This window comes from Hippocampus guttulatus, chromosome 1, assembly GCF_054856545.1.
Source record: "Hippocampus guttulatus isolate MCC_2025c chromosome 1, RoL_Hgut_1.0, whole genome shotgun sequence".
NCBI lineage: Eukaryota > Metazoa > Chordata > Actinopteri > Syngnathiformes > Syngnathidae > Hippocampus > Hippocampus guttulatus.
Window position 1 is genome coordinate 9,730,258 of NC_141261.1, and position 13,930 is coordinate 9,744,187.

General features: G+C 40.8%; 1 protein-coding gene across 1 annotated transcript; it reads left to right on the top strand.

The window, feature by feature from the left end:
• On the top strand, positions 1-12,842 carry slc26a6.1 (solute carrier family 26 member 6, tandem duplicate 1). The gene is given in 19 exon segments (XM_086108354.1): positions 1-469; positions 553-1,012; positions 1,101-1,240; positions 1,626-1,736; positions 2,257-2,390; positions 2,622-2,786; positions 2,931-3,083; positions 3,979-4,061; positions 4,452-4,599; positions 5,880-5,993; positions 6,153-6,230; positions 9,163-9,258; positions 9,391-9,497; positions 10,094-10,163; positions 10,571-10,660; positions 10,746-10,883; positions 12,439-12,493; positions 12,719-12,822; positions 12,825-12,842. Coding segments are annotated over 18 exon segments (1,944 nt in total). The 5' UTR covers positions 1-469; positions 553-872.
• Positions 12,843-13,930: the final 1,088 nt, after the last annotated feature.

The following is a 13,930-nucleotide window of genomic DNA, read 5'->3' on the forward strand; positions in this document are numbered from 1 at the left end:
AGGACCTTTTCCCTAGCGTGCCACGGCTCTCTCAAACGGACAAGGAAAAAGTGGCAGTTCGTTATTTTTTTTAATAGTCTTGGTCACAGACACTGTACGAATACAATTTGTATGACTATTACTCCTAGATATGTTTTGCTTTTTACTTTTTGTGGCAAGAAGTCTCGCCCCCGTGCCACGCCATCATCCTGAAAGTTGTTTCCTGAACGTTGGTTCGATTATCCGAAGAGGGGGAACGAAACATCACGCATACTTTCGATTTAATTTGTATTGACGGTAATTTCTTCCGTTGTGTCACGGTATACATTATCCATGCGCAAGGGGATTTTGAACATGTAGTTGCTTCCTGTTTTCCCCGATGTGCTTTTTATTCATTTATGTTTGAAGATTGTTACAGTATTTAGTTCACTATATTTTAAAGCTGCTCTGTGATTCCAGGGGGGACGCCACCTGACATCACGAAAGAAAGGTGCGCTTGGAACCACTCCCAGTCATTGCAATTGCATTCTTTAGTTACGTAACTAAAGTGCAACTTTTCATTCATTTCCACAGAAACCATAATAGAGGCATTCAGACCAAGAGAACGGAGGTGGTGGGGCAGCACAGAAGGGGGTTGTATACGCTGTGCAGTGTCCGGAGTTCACTGCTGTTCCCCACCCTCCTGGACTCACGTGTGCTTTTGTGTGCTTTGCTCCCCGCTCTCACTGTGGCGTGTGAACTCTTATTCGCTTGAGCTGCAAAGCCTTCCAACTCACTTATGTGTTCTTTCGCAGGGGGGAAAGTGCATAGGACACAGTGAAGGCACACTCAGGATAAAAAGTTGAAAGTCTTCCTTTTTTTTTTCTCCCATTAATCCCTACACTTGTTTTGAGATGGATGACACTGAGCAAAATGACCATCCCGACAACATGCCTCATCTTGCTGTGGCCCTGGATGAGGCCCAGCTGGAGGTCATTGGGCAGCGAGTCGACACGTCCGTGTCCTTCTTGGAGAGTGTCAAGGTGCAATGCCGGTGAGTCAAAGGAGGACAGGTTCACTGGATACTCTCAACTCGGGCTGACATCTCAATCTTTTTTTTTGTGCATTTGCATTGCATTCAGGTGTTCGATCTCCAGGTTTAAGAGCACTTTGCTGGGCTTGTTTCCCATCCTGTCATGGCTGCCTCACTACTCCATCAGAGGAAGTGCAGTGGGAGACTTGGTGTCAGGGCTTAGTGTGGGCGTCATGCATCTGCCACAGGGTGAGTAATGTTCAACACAGCAGAAGCTGTCCTGGTAAAACAAATGTAAAACTGGCACCACGCCTCACTGATGGTACTTCTGCCTCACAGTTTGAAGGGTCCAGGTTCTAATTTGAGCCCCAATGTTCCTGCGTGGAGTTTGCATGTTCTCTTCATACATGTGTATGAAGAGAACCCCCCCCCCCCCCCCACAGTCCAAAAATACGCATTTTCAATTCAACAAGCATATAAATTTTCCATGTGTGGGAATGTGATTGGGAATGGTTGTCTGTCTGCTTGTGTCTGATTGGGCAAGGTCTCTCGCTCAAAGAAATCTCTGAGTGGAAACAGTTTATACCTATGTTCCATTACTCGGAAGTCACATCCCCGTCACTGTCCTACGCAGGTATGGCCAACGCCATGTTGGTTGGCGTGCCCCCAGTTTTTGGCCTCTACACGTCTCTCTACCCGCTGATCATCTACTTCATATTTGGAACTTCGAGACATCTCTCCTTGGGTGACTGGCACATTCAAACAAAAATGCCCGACGAATTATGTACATGCTCTACTCCCTATGAATAACGCTCTGGAAATGTGTGAAAATTATTTTATGGAGGGCAGCACGATGACCGACTGGTTAGCACATCTGACTCATAGTTCAGTGTGAGTGTGAATGGTTATTGTTTGTCTATGCATGCCCTGTGATTGGGTGGTAACCAGTTCAAGGTGTATCCCGCCGACTGCCCGAAACCAGTAGGGATAGGCTTCAGCACGCCCACGCGATCCTCGTGAGGATAAGCGGTTCAGATAATGGATGGATGGATAATGCTCAAAAATATCAATTTTGAATGGCAAATGGTGATTGGCCATTTCACCAGCATCTTGCCTGGATGTGTGATGTTCTCAAATCAGCATGACTAAAATGTATGCAACGTTTGACAAATGGAAACAGCTAAAACACACACACACACACACAATGCCAAATCAAGATGCTAACTTTTAAACTCAGCTTAGCAAAAGGCGTGTTTATGTTTCAGGAACTTTTGCTGTCCTGGCCATCATGATTGGGTCTGTCCCTGCCATTGTGGAGTTGCCGAACGATGGTGCTGATATGGTGGCAGCTAAAGTAAACATAGCCGTCCAACTTACCTTGCTCTGCGGTCTCATACAGGTACGCATGCATGCACGGATTATGCATTATCATCTATTTTCTGACACAACTATGTCATGGCTTTTCACACATTTAAAAGTCTGATGGCACATACGGGGACACACATCAAAAGTCTTCACATACTTCAATAAGTAATATTGTTTTGGAAGAGCGCAATAGCTCATATCATGGAGGTTTGAAAACCACAAGTGGTGTTAATGTGCATTTGTGTATGTGTGTGTACTCCTCCAGCTCCTGCTTTATTTACTGCGCTGCGGGGCCGCGTGCCGCTGGTTGTCCGATCCTCTCTTCAGAGGCTACACGACAGGTGCCGCCCTGCATGTGGTTGCCCTGCAACTGCCCCTCATGACGGGAATATTTGCACAGAGACACACCGGACTGATGGCCTCCGCTTGGGTTGGTAGTCGTAAGACACACACACACACACACACACACACACACACGCACACACACACATACCTACATACACACATATATATATATTTATATATATATGGAAAGTCTCATTAAAGCATCTTTGTTTGTGTCCTCTTCTCCCAGACTTTACACGATGTCCAGTGTGGAATGACCAGTGTAGTACCAGGAACTCTGTCTGTCACTGTGGTTTCTATGGTGATGCTCATTGGGGGCAAAATGCTGAATAAACATTTTAAAAGCAAGCTGCCGGTGGCCATACCCTGGGAAGTTATCCTGGTGAGCAACACATGCAAACACTGAGGTGAACCAATGCCCTAATGTCAAACTACTAAATTCATGATACAACTACAGTGCATGTTAACATAGATCAAATTCATGTAGAGTAAAAGAGAAGATGAAACACTGATTCACTCTTAAAAAGACATTTCAAATAAATATATCACGATGCCTTCTATTTTAGTTGGTATAAAAATATTCCACGACCTGCAATCACACTCACACCTAGGGACAATTTAGAGTGTTCCATTAACCTGCCATGCATGTTTTTAGAATGTGGGACGAAACCGAAGTACCCGGAGAAAACCCACGCAGGCAGGGGGAGAACATGCAAACTGTCGACCACCATGCTGCCCTTGCTCACCGTATTTTCTACACTATAAAAGCACTAACAGCATTCAATTTTCTCAAAAGCTTACAGTGCGCCTTATAATCCGAGGCGCCTTATATATGATCAATCGTCAGACTTCTTGGACGTAGTATTTTGTTCTGTCAAGCACTTTGTTAAAGGCGCAGTGGTTATGAAAGCTCTATATCAATAAAGCTGTATTGTATTGTATTCCCTTTAGCGTAGCTCCATCTAGTGGATGCATAACACTACCGCAGCCACCATCGTAGCGTCTATTCTATGTGCCTTATAATGCAGTGCGCCTTATATATGAAAACGGTTTTAAAATAGGCCATTCATTGAAGGTGCGCCTTATACTCCGAAGCATTTTATAGTGCGGAAAATACGGTACTTACAATACGAATTAATGAATAACTCTTTATGTACCTTTTTATGTGTTTCATTCATGTGATGAGCTGTTTAATTCTACGACCTTGAACTACTTTGAATAGTATGTGCAACAAATGTGTGTGCGTTCAATCTGTTGTTTTGGGGTGGGGGATACAGATTGTCCTGGGTACTGTGGTTTCGGTGCAGATGAATCTGGCTGGACAGCACAGAGTCCAGGTGGTTGGAGATATTCCCTCTGGGTCAGTGGTATCGTCTTATTGTCCTTTTTTTTTTTGCTTCAATTTTCAATTCAGCATCCATCTTTCCTAATGCTAGATGTTAATGCTATTGTTATTGTGAATTGACATGAATTACACAATCGAGATTAGAAAGAATGAATAGAGGCCATATGTTGACTGACCTATATTGCCTTTCTTGTCATCATACTGCCAAGTCCCTCATTTTAATGTCCTATTGTTATTTAGTAGAATTGGGTTTCGTGATCAATCTGCTAAATCTCAAAAACATCGATCTTGAACTTGAGTAAAAGCATTGAGGTCAGCGGTAAAATGGCATTGTTTCACTTACGTTTGGCATTGAATTGCAATGTCATTGAGTGGCTGTTTTCTGTTGTCGTTCCTCTTCTGCAGCCTGTCACCCCCCATCGTTCCCTCTCTCTCCATGGCCAGGGAACTGTTCGTTCCGGCTCTGTCGATCGCTCTGGTGGGCTTCAGCTTCCTCTCGGCCTTGGGCTCGGTATTTGCCCACAAACACGGTTACCACTTTGACTCCAGTCAGGTACAGTACTTCGAATACAGTTCATCAAAAACTGCATTTATTGATTTTTATTTTAGTTAGCATGGTGCTTCCTGGTAATAGAAATCGCCCCAGGTACATCACAGCACACGTCTGAACACATTAGGGAGAATTCATTTCAAGGGACAGCAGCACCATCCCATTTGATGCAGATGTCGTGATACTGTCCCGTGAGATATGTTACATTGTTCTCAATATTTTTGTGTCAAGCCCTTTTGGCATTTGGTAACCAACTGGCACCAATGTCATTTAAACCATTCATGCACCGCGTAACCTGGTAACATGAAAAGCTGTCCACTGTGCCATTGTTAAATCCAGCTTCTTTCATCTTAGGCAGTTGGCTAAAGTAAAATCTCTCCTTTCTCATGAGCGCTTTGAAACATCCCGGCTGGCTGACTGAAATGCAATTTTACTTTGGAGTCAGCCAATCCTCCATTAAGCGTCTCCAGTTGGTCCAGAATACTGCTGCTCGCCTCTTGACTGGTACTCGTAAGAGGGAACACATAACTCCTGCTCTGGCATCCCTTCACTGGCTCCCGATACATTTTAGAGCTCTTTTGAAGATCCTATAATTTGTTTTCATGGCCTCGCTCCACCTTCACTCTCTGAGCTCCTCCGCCCCATCACACCTGCCCGGTCCCTCAGGTCTGCGGACCAGACATTATTAGCAGTACCAAGAACTAAGCGGAGGCTCAGAGAGGACTGAGCCATTTCCGTTGCTGGTCCCTCTCTTTGAAATGACCTCCCAGTGAATATTCGGCAAGCCCCCTCGCTGCCCATCTTAAAAACTCATCTCAAAACTCATTCGTATTCTTTGGCTTTTGACTCAGCATGACTCAGACTTGAGTTTGGATTTACTTTTTTTGTGCTTTCTACTGTCTTCATTATTAATTTATTGTTTATTGTTCTATATTTGATATGTGCGCCATATACAACACTTTGTATAGAGCGGTGGTTGTTTTAAAGTGCTCTAGAAATACAGTTGAGTTGAGTCTAGTTGAGTTGAGTTGACTGGAGTAACCGTTGTCCCTGAAAGGGTTAAATTGCAGAGTGGTCTCCTCTGTTAACACCATACTGACTCAAATAGAAGACTTCTGGGGTGAGTTGAGACCGAAGCTAAACAACCAACAGTTTTCCTAAAATCAATTGAAACCCTCTCCCAACCTATGCAGATAGTTTAGAAAAAAATACCTTGATGATAATGTTTTTTTTGTTTTCTTTTGTTTTTTGAATACAAACCCTCTTTGTTCCTCCCTCCTCAGGATCTGCTGGCTCTGGGTTTGTGTAACTCTATCGGAGCCATGTTCCAGTGTTTTGCAGTCAGTTGCTCCTTCTCACGCAGTATGGTTCAAGAAAGCATCGGTGTCAAATCACAGGTGTTTTTTTTTTTTTAACCCCCTGAAAGACTCTTCTGTTGAAAGGGCAGCGTGATACATTCTCGCCTCGCCGATTTTTAGCCCAATACGCTTTTCAAATGCAAATCCTCGCGTTTGTCCTTCCTATTGCTCATTTGCACTTTCGTTTTGCTTTTCAAGATGTCAGGCCTGGTATCAGCCCTGATGATTTTAACTGTTTTGCTGAAAATTGGTCATCTCTTCGAGCAGCTGCCAAAGGTAAAAATCTACTTGGAATGTCATTACAAGCTATTTTTATTGCTGGAAAAGCGTTTCCTGCAGTCACGCATCCATATTCGGTTGACAACGACATGCATGTGTTCACTTTGGCTTCTTCCCCGCTACCAGTACAAATCGCAACATGTCAGGTCAATGTTAAGAAAAAAAAACACAAACTGTGACAATCATCCAAGAGCTAAATAGCCATTTTTTTCATCATGGAAGGGAACATTTTGATCATTCAGCAAGATAACATTCAAGAACACGGGTGTCAAACTCAAGGCCCGCCACATCATTTTATGTGGCCCGCAAAAGCAAAAAAAGCAAAAAATATTAGAAAAACTATTTTCTTGCAGACTTGACGACTTCATACATAAACATGTGCTATTAAGTGAAAATCAATATGGCTTCAGAGAAAAACGGACCACCCCAATGGCAGTAATGGAGTTTGTGGAAGCAATTGCCACTAATATAGACAACAAAGAATTTACTGTTGGGATTTTTCTAGATCTAAAAAAAAGCTTTTGATACAATAGATCATCGTATATTATTGAATAAATTAGAGAGATATGGTATTAGAGGCATAGCATATAAATGGATTGAAAGTTATTTAGAAAACAGATATCAGTATGTGCAGTTCAACAATAAAAAATCCAATCAACTGAAGATTACTCATGGAGTTCCTCAGGGGTCTGTGCTTGGACCAACTATTCATCTTATATATAAATGATATCTGTAGTGTCTCAAAACAATTCAAATGTGTCCTATTCGCTGATGATATAACTTTCTACTGCTCTGGAGAAAATATGAAACAGCTCCTGAAAACTGTGGAAAATAAATTAAACAAATTAAAAAACTGGTTCGACAGGAATAAATGATTACTAAATTTGAAAAAATCTAATTTAGTTGTTTTTGGCACGAGACCAATCAAACACCAAGTTAAAATAAAGGTAAACTGAACTGAAATTGAAATAGAACGAGTTTATGAAAATAAATTTCTTGGAGTAGTAATAGATACTAAACTATCCTGGAAGCCACACATAGACAACATTAAAAGAAAAATATCCAAAACTATAGGGATCCTCCACAAAACTAAGGATGTGCTGAATAAGAGATCTTTGTACACATTATACTACTACTACTCAGAATAATCAATAGATCTAAATGTACAGAACCCACGAATTCACTATTCATCAAATTAAACACAATGAAATTTTATGACCTGGTTGACTTCAAAATCACCCAATGTACAAAGCACATAATAATCTCCTTTGCCAAAACATCCAGAAGCTCTTTGAAATTCGAGAAAGTTGTTATAATTTAAGGGGTACTAACCAATACAAAAAATCCAAAACAAGAACAAACATCAAGCAAAGGAGTGTATCAGTAATAGATGTCAATCTGTGGAATAATTTTGAAACAGACATGAAAATGAGTAAATTGCTTGTTGAGTTCAAAAACAAATTCAAAAGAGGAGTACAAAAAAACGACACAAATCAGAGTTAAGCCGATAAATTTGATATACTTATAAAATATAGTAATACATCAGAATTACATTGATCAACTTATTAAATGTATTAATGAAATGCACTATCCATTATACATATGAAAAAATTGACATATACTGTAAATGTGCAAGAATGAGTATGTACTGTACATTATATACAAACCGAAAGTTGTATAAATAGATAAGTACAGCACACATAAGGGTAAAAGCATTTGTTGATATATAGATGTTTTCCTTTTTTTGTATTGAAAAATGATCAATTCATATATTACTACATAACAAGGGGTAGGACTCGATAAGTTTTTTACTTCTTCCTACTCCTTTGAACATAGAATTGTGATGATGACTGTTTTACCTTCACTTTTGTCAATTTATTATTGTATATTTTATACGTTCAATAAACAAACAAACAAATCAAACATGTCAACTTCCATGATGCTTGCTAAAATCTCAACCAAAATTTAAAATTCTCATATGTAATAAATAAGAGACATATTGTAAGCATTTTCTTGTAACCAACCCCCTCATTACAACTTCAACAATTCATACTTGTCAACTCATACGGTTTAGCCATAGTTCACACGGATTTTGTGGTGAATCTTACATATATGGCCGTATCGCTCAAATCATACGGATTTTTGAAAATTTCCGTTTTTTGTTCCCCCCCCCTGACAGGTAGTTCCGTTTGCTTTTGCCCAGAACGGTGCTTGTCTACTCGAATGCTTTCATTTCCGGAATACAACTCTGAACACAGTAATGCCACTAAGTAGAATGATGATTAGACATTAACCAGACATTGTATTATGGAGATCTACAATAAATATCATTGAAAATTTCGTGGGTTTTTTTCCGTGCCGTTATTTTGACATAAAAAGCTTTGGTATGTTATAAGGATTTTTTGCTCTTTATACGGATTTTTTTGGTAGTTTATACAGGTTGGCGCTCCGAAAAGTTGACAGGTATGACAATTGTTGAATAAACCGTGATGATTGACTTTTTTATATGGTTTCAGTCATAATGGCCCTCCAAGGGAAACGGTAACTAAAATGTGGCCCATGACAAAAATGAGTTTGACACCCCTGTTCAAGAACATACAACAGAGGAACGGTGCAAAAAGTCACAGGGCCACTGCTATACTTTGCAAAGAATAATATATCGAGGCAGGTAAGATGCTGGAAGGCACTGCTCTGTTCGGATGCCGACCTTGGCCAATTTACATTACGATTCAAAACTGTGTTCAAATCCCACACTCCTTCAACAAACTATTTTCTATTCTGAGAGCATTTGCTCGCTTATAGCCTTGACCACAAAAAGCCATCTATTTAGTGCTAAATTGATGGATGGAACGGTCACGTCACGGCTCACGAATGCGTGTGAGGCCTTGTATCAAGGAATGAATGATAGAAAACTTGCTGTCTGTTTCAGGCAATTTTAGCAGTGATCATTGTGGTGAACCTGCAGGGGTTGCTGGCTCAGTTTCAAGATGTGGTTTTGTTGTGGAAGTCTGATCGATTTGACCTGGTAGTGTACACACACACACACACACACACACGTGTGACAAGTCCACACTGCACTCGATTATCATTGCACTCGTAACCCTTGCCTTTGTGACGGTGAACTTTTGACCTCTGCTCTGGTTTCTCACTACTCAAGCTCGTGTGGGTGGCATCACTGATTTCAACTCTAGTCCTAAATTTGGATCTGGGTCTGGCAGTGGCCATCGCCTTTTCTCTGCTTGTGCTCATCTACAGAACACAACGGTCAGTGGTTTTGTGTCTTTGTGTGATATTACAGGAAGTGTGACTGACCGACATTTAAGCTTTCAATTGATTGAACTGAACACCATAAAGCATGTGGGCCTAAAATGAATACAATGGTGCCTTGTGATAAGCGTGACCTGACTCAGAATTGTTTTTATTTTTATTTATTTTGAGATATCGACGTTTTTTTTTTTTTTGCTTTGATTTGCATGCATAAATTTGTAATTTGTAGATACATTTGTATACAAGTGCTGGATGGTGGCAGTTAACTCAACTCAACTCAACCCACTTCAAAACAAGCTGCAGTTTGACAGATAGCACACTCCAAAATGGAAAAGTCGAATTAATTTTGTGGAGCAGATTGACATAAAAATGTTGAATGTTTATTTTTCCTTTTTTTTTTTTTTGTATCTCACAACAAAATATACCAGTGTTGTTATTTAGCATTTTGCTAAATAACAAGAGATCTTTTCGACTTTACTCTCATAATAGAGGATTAATGGAAGCGTTCTCGGTCTGCCGTTTTAGCTTCTCTCTCTGTGTAGTCGTCTGCCGCGTAGTCATGACCATTTCTCGCATTTGTCCTTATCTGCCAGCTCCTCCACTGCGGTCTTGGGTCAAATTCCTGGTACAGATTGTTACAGAGATGTGCAACTCTACAATGAGGTGTTTTCACAGTTTTTTTCATACCTGTTTAATTTTTTTTTTGTAAATGACCTTTTAGTTTCATCTGCTAGCAGTTCTACAAATGAAAATGTGTCGCTTTTGTTCTACACTTGACTGGACACCATCTGAGCTAAGGTAGAAAAAGTCCATTGATTAAAAATCTTCTGAATCAGGATGGAAAGCTAGCAGAATATTTAGGTCAACATGTGGGCACATAAAATAGAGTAAAGGGATATTTCTGTATGTTGGGTCAAGCCAGCATCCCTCTTTCATGAGCAGGAAAGCGTTCTTTTGTTTTTAGTTTCACCCTTTCATGCAACCTGTAACCTGATAACATGATAAGCTGTCCACCGTAGTAACCGCCGTCCCTGAGAGGATTAAGTGATGAATGTGTGTGGCTTTCACAGGCAAAGATGGTTCCAGGAGTTACGATAATCCTTTGTCCCAGTCCAATTTATTTCGCTAACTCTGAACTGATCTTCACTGAAATCAGACAGGTGGAAAACACACACACACGCACACACACACACATAGCAACAAGTTGTTCTGGAATTCTCTCCAAGTCTTCCATTCTCTGTTCAGATTGTGAGTCGTGCTCAGAACGAGAACCCAGCAGGGGTCCACACCGCCGCCCAGTTGCCAACGCACGGCCACTCCTTGATTCTGGATCTCAGCTCAGTCAGCTTCATGGACAGCGTCGCCATGACGGCACTTTGCAAGGTGATTCATCAATTCTGTCAATATTCATCTTGTAAAAGTACCGTCGAGATGTGAGATGGCGTGACTGATTTTTCAGCCTGATGGGGCGCAACGCACCAACACCCGTGTTCTTACCATTGGTCACAAAAATACTTTATACATCGGCTATTTGACTTCACACTTATTTATGAGTGGTGGAGCATGATTAAAGCATTTCTGGATTTTAATTGGAGGCAATGAGAAGCAATTGGTTGCATTTTATCATTTTATTCATATTTATATAAATCATAATATAACATGATATAAATATGTTTTTAATTCATATTTATATTCACTTATATGCTTTTTGTTCTTCTACTTCTCCCTTTCATAATTTTTGCTGCCGTAAATTGGGAGTTTTTCCATTGTGAGACAAATAAAGGTTTTCTTATCTTATCTTTAATCATGTAATTGAGACAATAGATCATGTTTCTCAATTCACATTGGAGTCAACTTAGGCATGCATTGATAAAATGTTTTTTTCCATTAGACTAGTACAAATGATAAAGTGCAATTTTTGAGCTGACTTGACAGCTCTTTGTGCGACTTTCAATTACATTCCAATCGAGTGGAAACCGTAAAATATTCTTGGCCTACAGTAAGCAGCATTCCCCCCCCCCCCCCGCAATTAATATTGAATTTCCCCAACTTTGATTGGGCTTAATTGTAAATCAGCGTTCAATCAGCTGATTAGTTTTGGTTGGCCGAAGGTTAATGTTCACAAATAAATAAGTAAAAATGTAAAAAAAAATAAAATTATACATTTGCAACAAACTCCACCGACTTCACCATCCACCATGATGAGTACTGTCAGGGTATCTTACGTTGTCATGTGGTTGATGCAATTCACATATATATTTTTTTATCATGAATTATTTCCTACCGCTTATCCTATTCAGGGTCACGCGTGAATAGAGTGGGCGAGAGGCAACATAGCGGTACATGCTGGGCAGGTTGCCAGTTAATTGCACGGTATCAAAATAATCCTCACCTCATATTTGAATTCAGAGATAAGCAAGGCACGCTTGGTATTCACTGTAAAAAGCTTTTTCGCTTTTTCAAAGTCAAATTCACAAAACCGACTGGCAAGCAACAACTTGAGTTTGTTCATTTCATTGAGCCAATTAAAGTGGAGCACCTCATTGGCTTGTTTTTGTTTTTTTTTGTTCTCCCCTTTCAGAAAATCCCTTCAAATGCTCATCCCTTGTGAGTGAGGCTACTGTTCAGCGGTCATGTGATCATGAAAATCTGCGACACACCCTGTTGATTGCACATCGTCTTGCGTTTCACAGCTTTTGATGAATGACTAACCAATCTTAATGTTCCCGGCTTTATCATATCTTTGACCTCACTGATAAGCAAAATCACAATGACGCAAATAATCCGACAAGCTTCGTGACAGATTTTGCTCGAAAGAAAAATCGAGTGACGGCATCCTCTCAAAGCTTGTCTTCTGATGTGTGTGTGTGTGTGTGTGTGTGTGTGTGTGTGTGTGTGTGTGTGTGTGTGTGTGTGTGTGTGTGTGTGTGTCCAACAGCTTGTGGAGAACTTGGAAGCCCAAAGCCTCCGTGTTTTTCTGGCCTCGTGCCCGGGTCAGTTTTATTACTTTTTTTTTTTAATTCACTGTGACACGTGCTCGAGCTTGCACACACCCAATTTGGATGTGAGGCAGTGGCAGACACCTGCAAGTGTGTGCATGTTTCTTTTCCCTCTGCGCGAGTGGTGTCACAAACATCTTTATTGATACATTTTTGATTGCGTGATCCAAGTGCAAATGTCAAGTAAAACCTGAGCCGCACTACCGTATGTGTCAATAGAAAGCCTTTTAGCCCAGCTGCGGTATCAGGGCTGCATACCCAACAGCCTGCCCGGCTCCTCCATCTTTCCATCAGTCCATCACGCCGTCCGTCGTTGTGTCAGCTCCCTGCCTGTGCTTCTTGAGGTGTGTTTCATCCTACATTCATACATTTTGTGCTTTTTTAAAAATGATCTTTTTGCAGAAAAAGTTCAGTAGTTAGGAAGTGAACGCAGCATAAGCTATGTATTGTTTTTTTGAGGTTGAAGCTTTTGTGCGATGGTGCTACTTGGGCAATGAATACAAGTGGCAGATTATGGCTACTTCAGATTTTTTTGGATAAATCCGATATTTTTTTTGTCGTCGCTCACATTGCAAAAACAAATGGGACTGCTACAAGAACATCTTCTATCTACAACTGAGGCTAGCTGAGCAAAATAATTGACCATTTAAATTTGCGTCACAATGATGTGGTTTGAATGAGTTTTGTTTTTGGATTTGTTTCTTCTTAGGAATTTACCTCTGATGCAAGATAAACTTGAATGTGCAAGTTGGATGGACTCCTCCTTCCTTCCCGGAACTGTGTGATGTTTCCTGATGATTACTCCTGAACAAACTCAAGTTGTCGGAATGTTTTGGAGTTGTCCAGTTTGCGCCGTAAATAAATTTGTGAAAGGAAATCTGCTGCAGCCACCCGGCTTTTCAAAGGAAGTGATCATTCTGACCTGAATTGCGCCGGGCCCATCTCCCTTCTACTTTGCCTCTCTTAAGCCTTTTTCATCCAGCCAAGTCTGACTTTAGGATCGGTCATAGTTGCGTCTCTTCTAAGCAATACTGTTCAGCTGCTTTTGTTAACCTGCCAGTGGTGGGTTTCCAACTGAGAAGTTCTTGTTTAAGGTCATACAAGGTTATAGCTGGTTTAAAAAAAAAAAAAAACACCGCCCGGTGGGTGAGTGGTTAGCACAGTGTTGTCAAACATACGGCCCGCGGGCCGGAACCGGCCCGCAAGGAGGTTCAATCAGGCCCGCAGGATAATTTAAAAGTGGAAAAAAATGCATAAAAGACACAGAATTAATATTTTTTAAAAGGTGCAATTCATTGAGTATCCGCTAGGGGACACTGTTTTGATCAGAGAAGAAGACAACAGCAGCCTCAGTCCGTCACTGAGACAGACCCATGACAGCAGACGCTATCAATAGCACTCTCACATTTACACATTTAATAGCACTCTCCT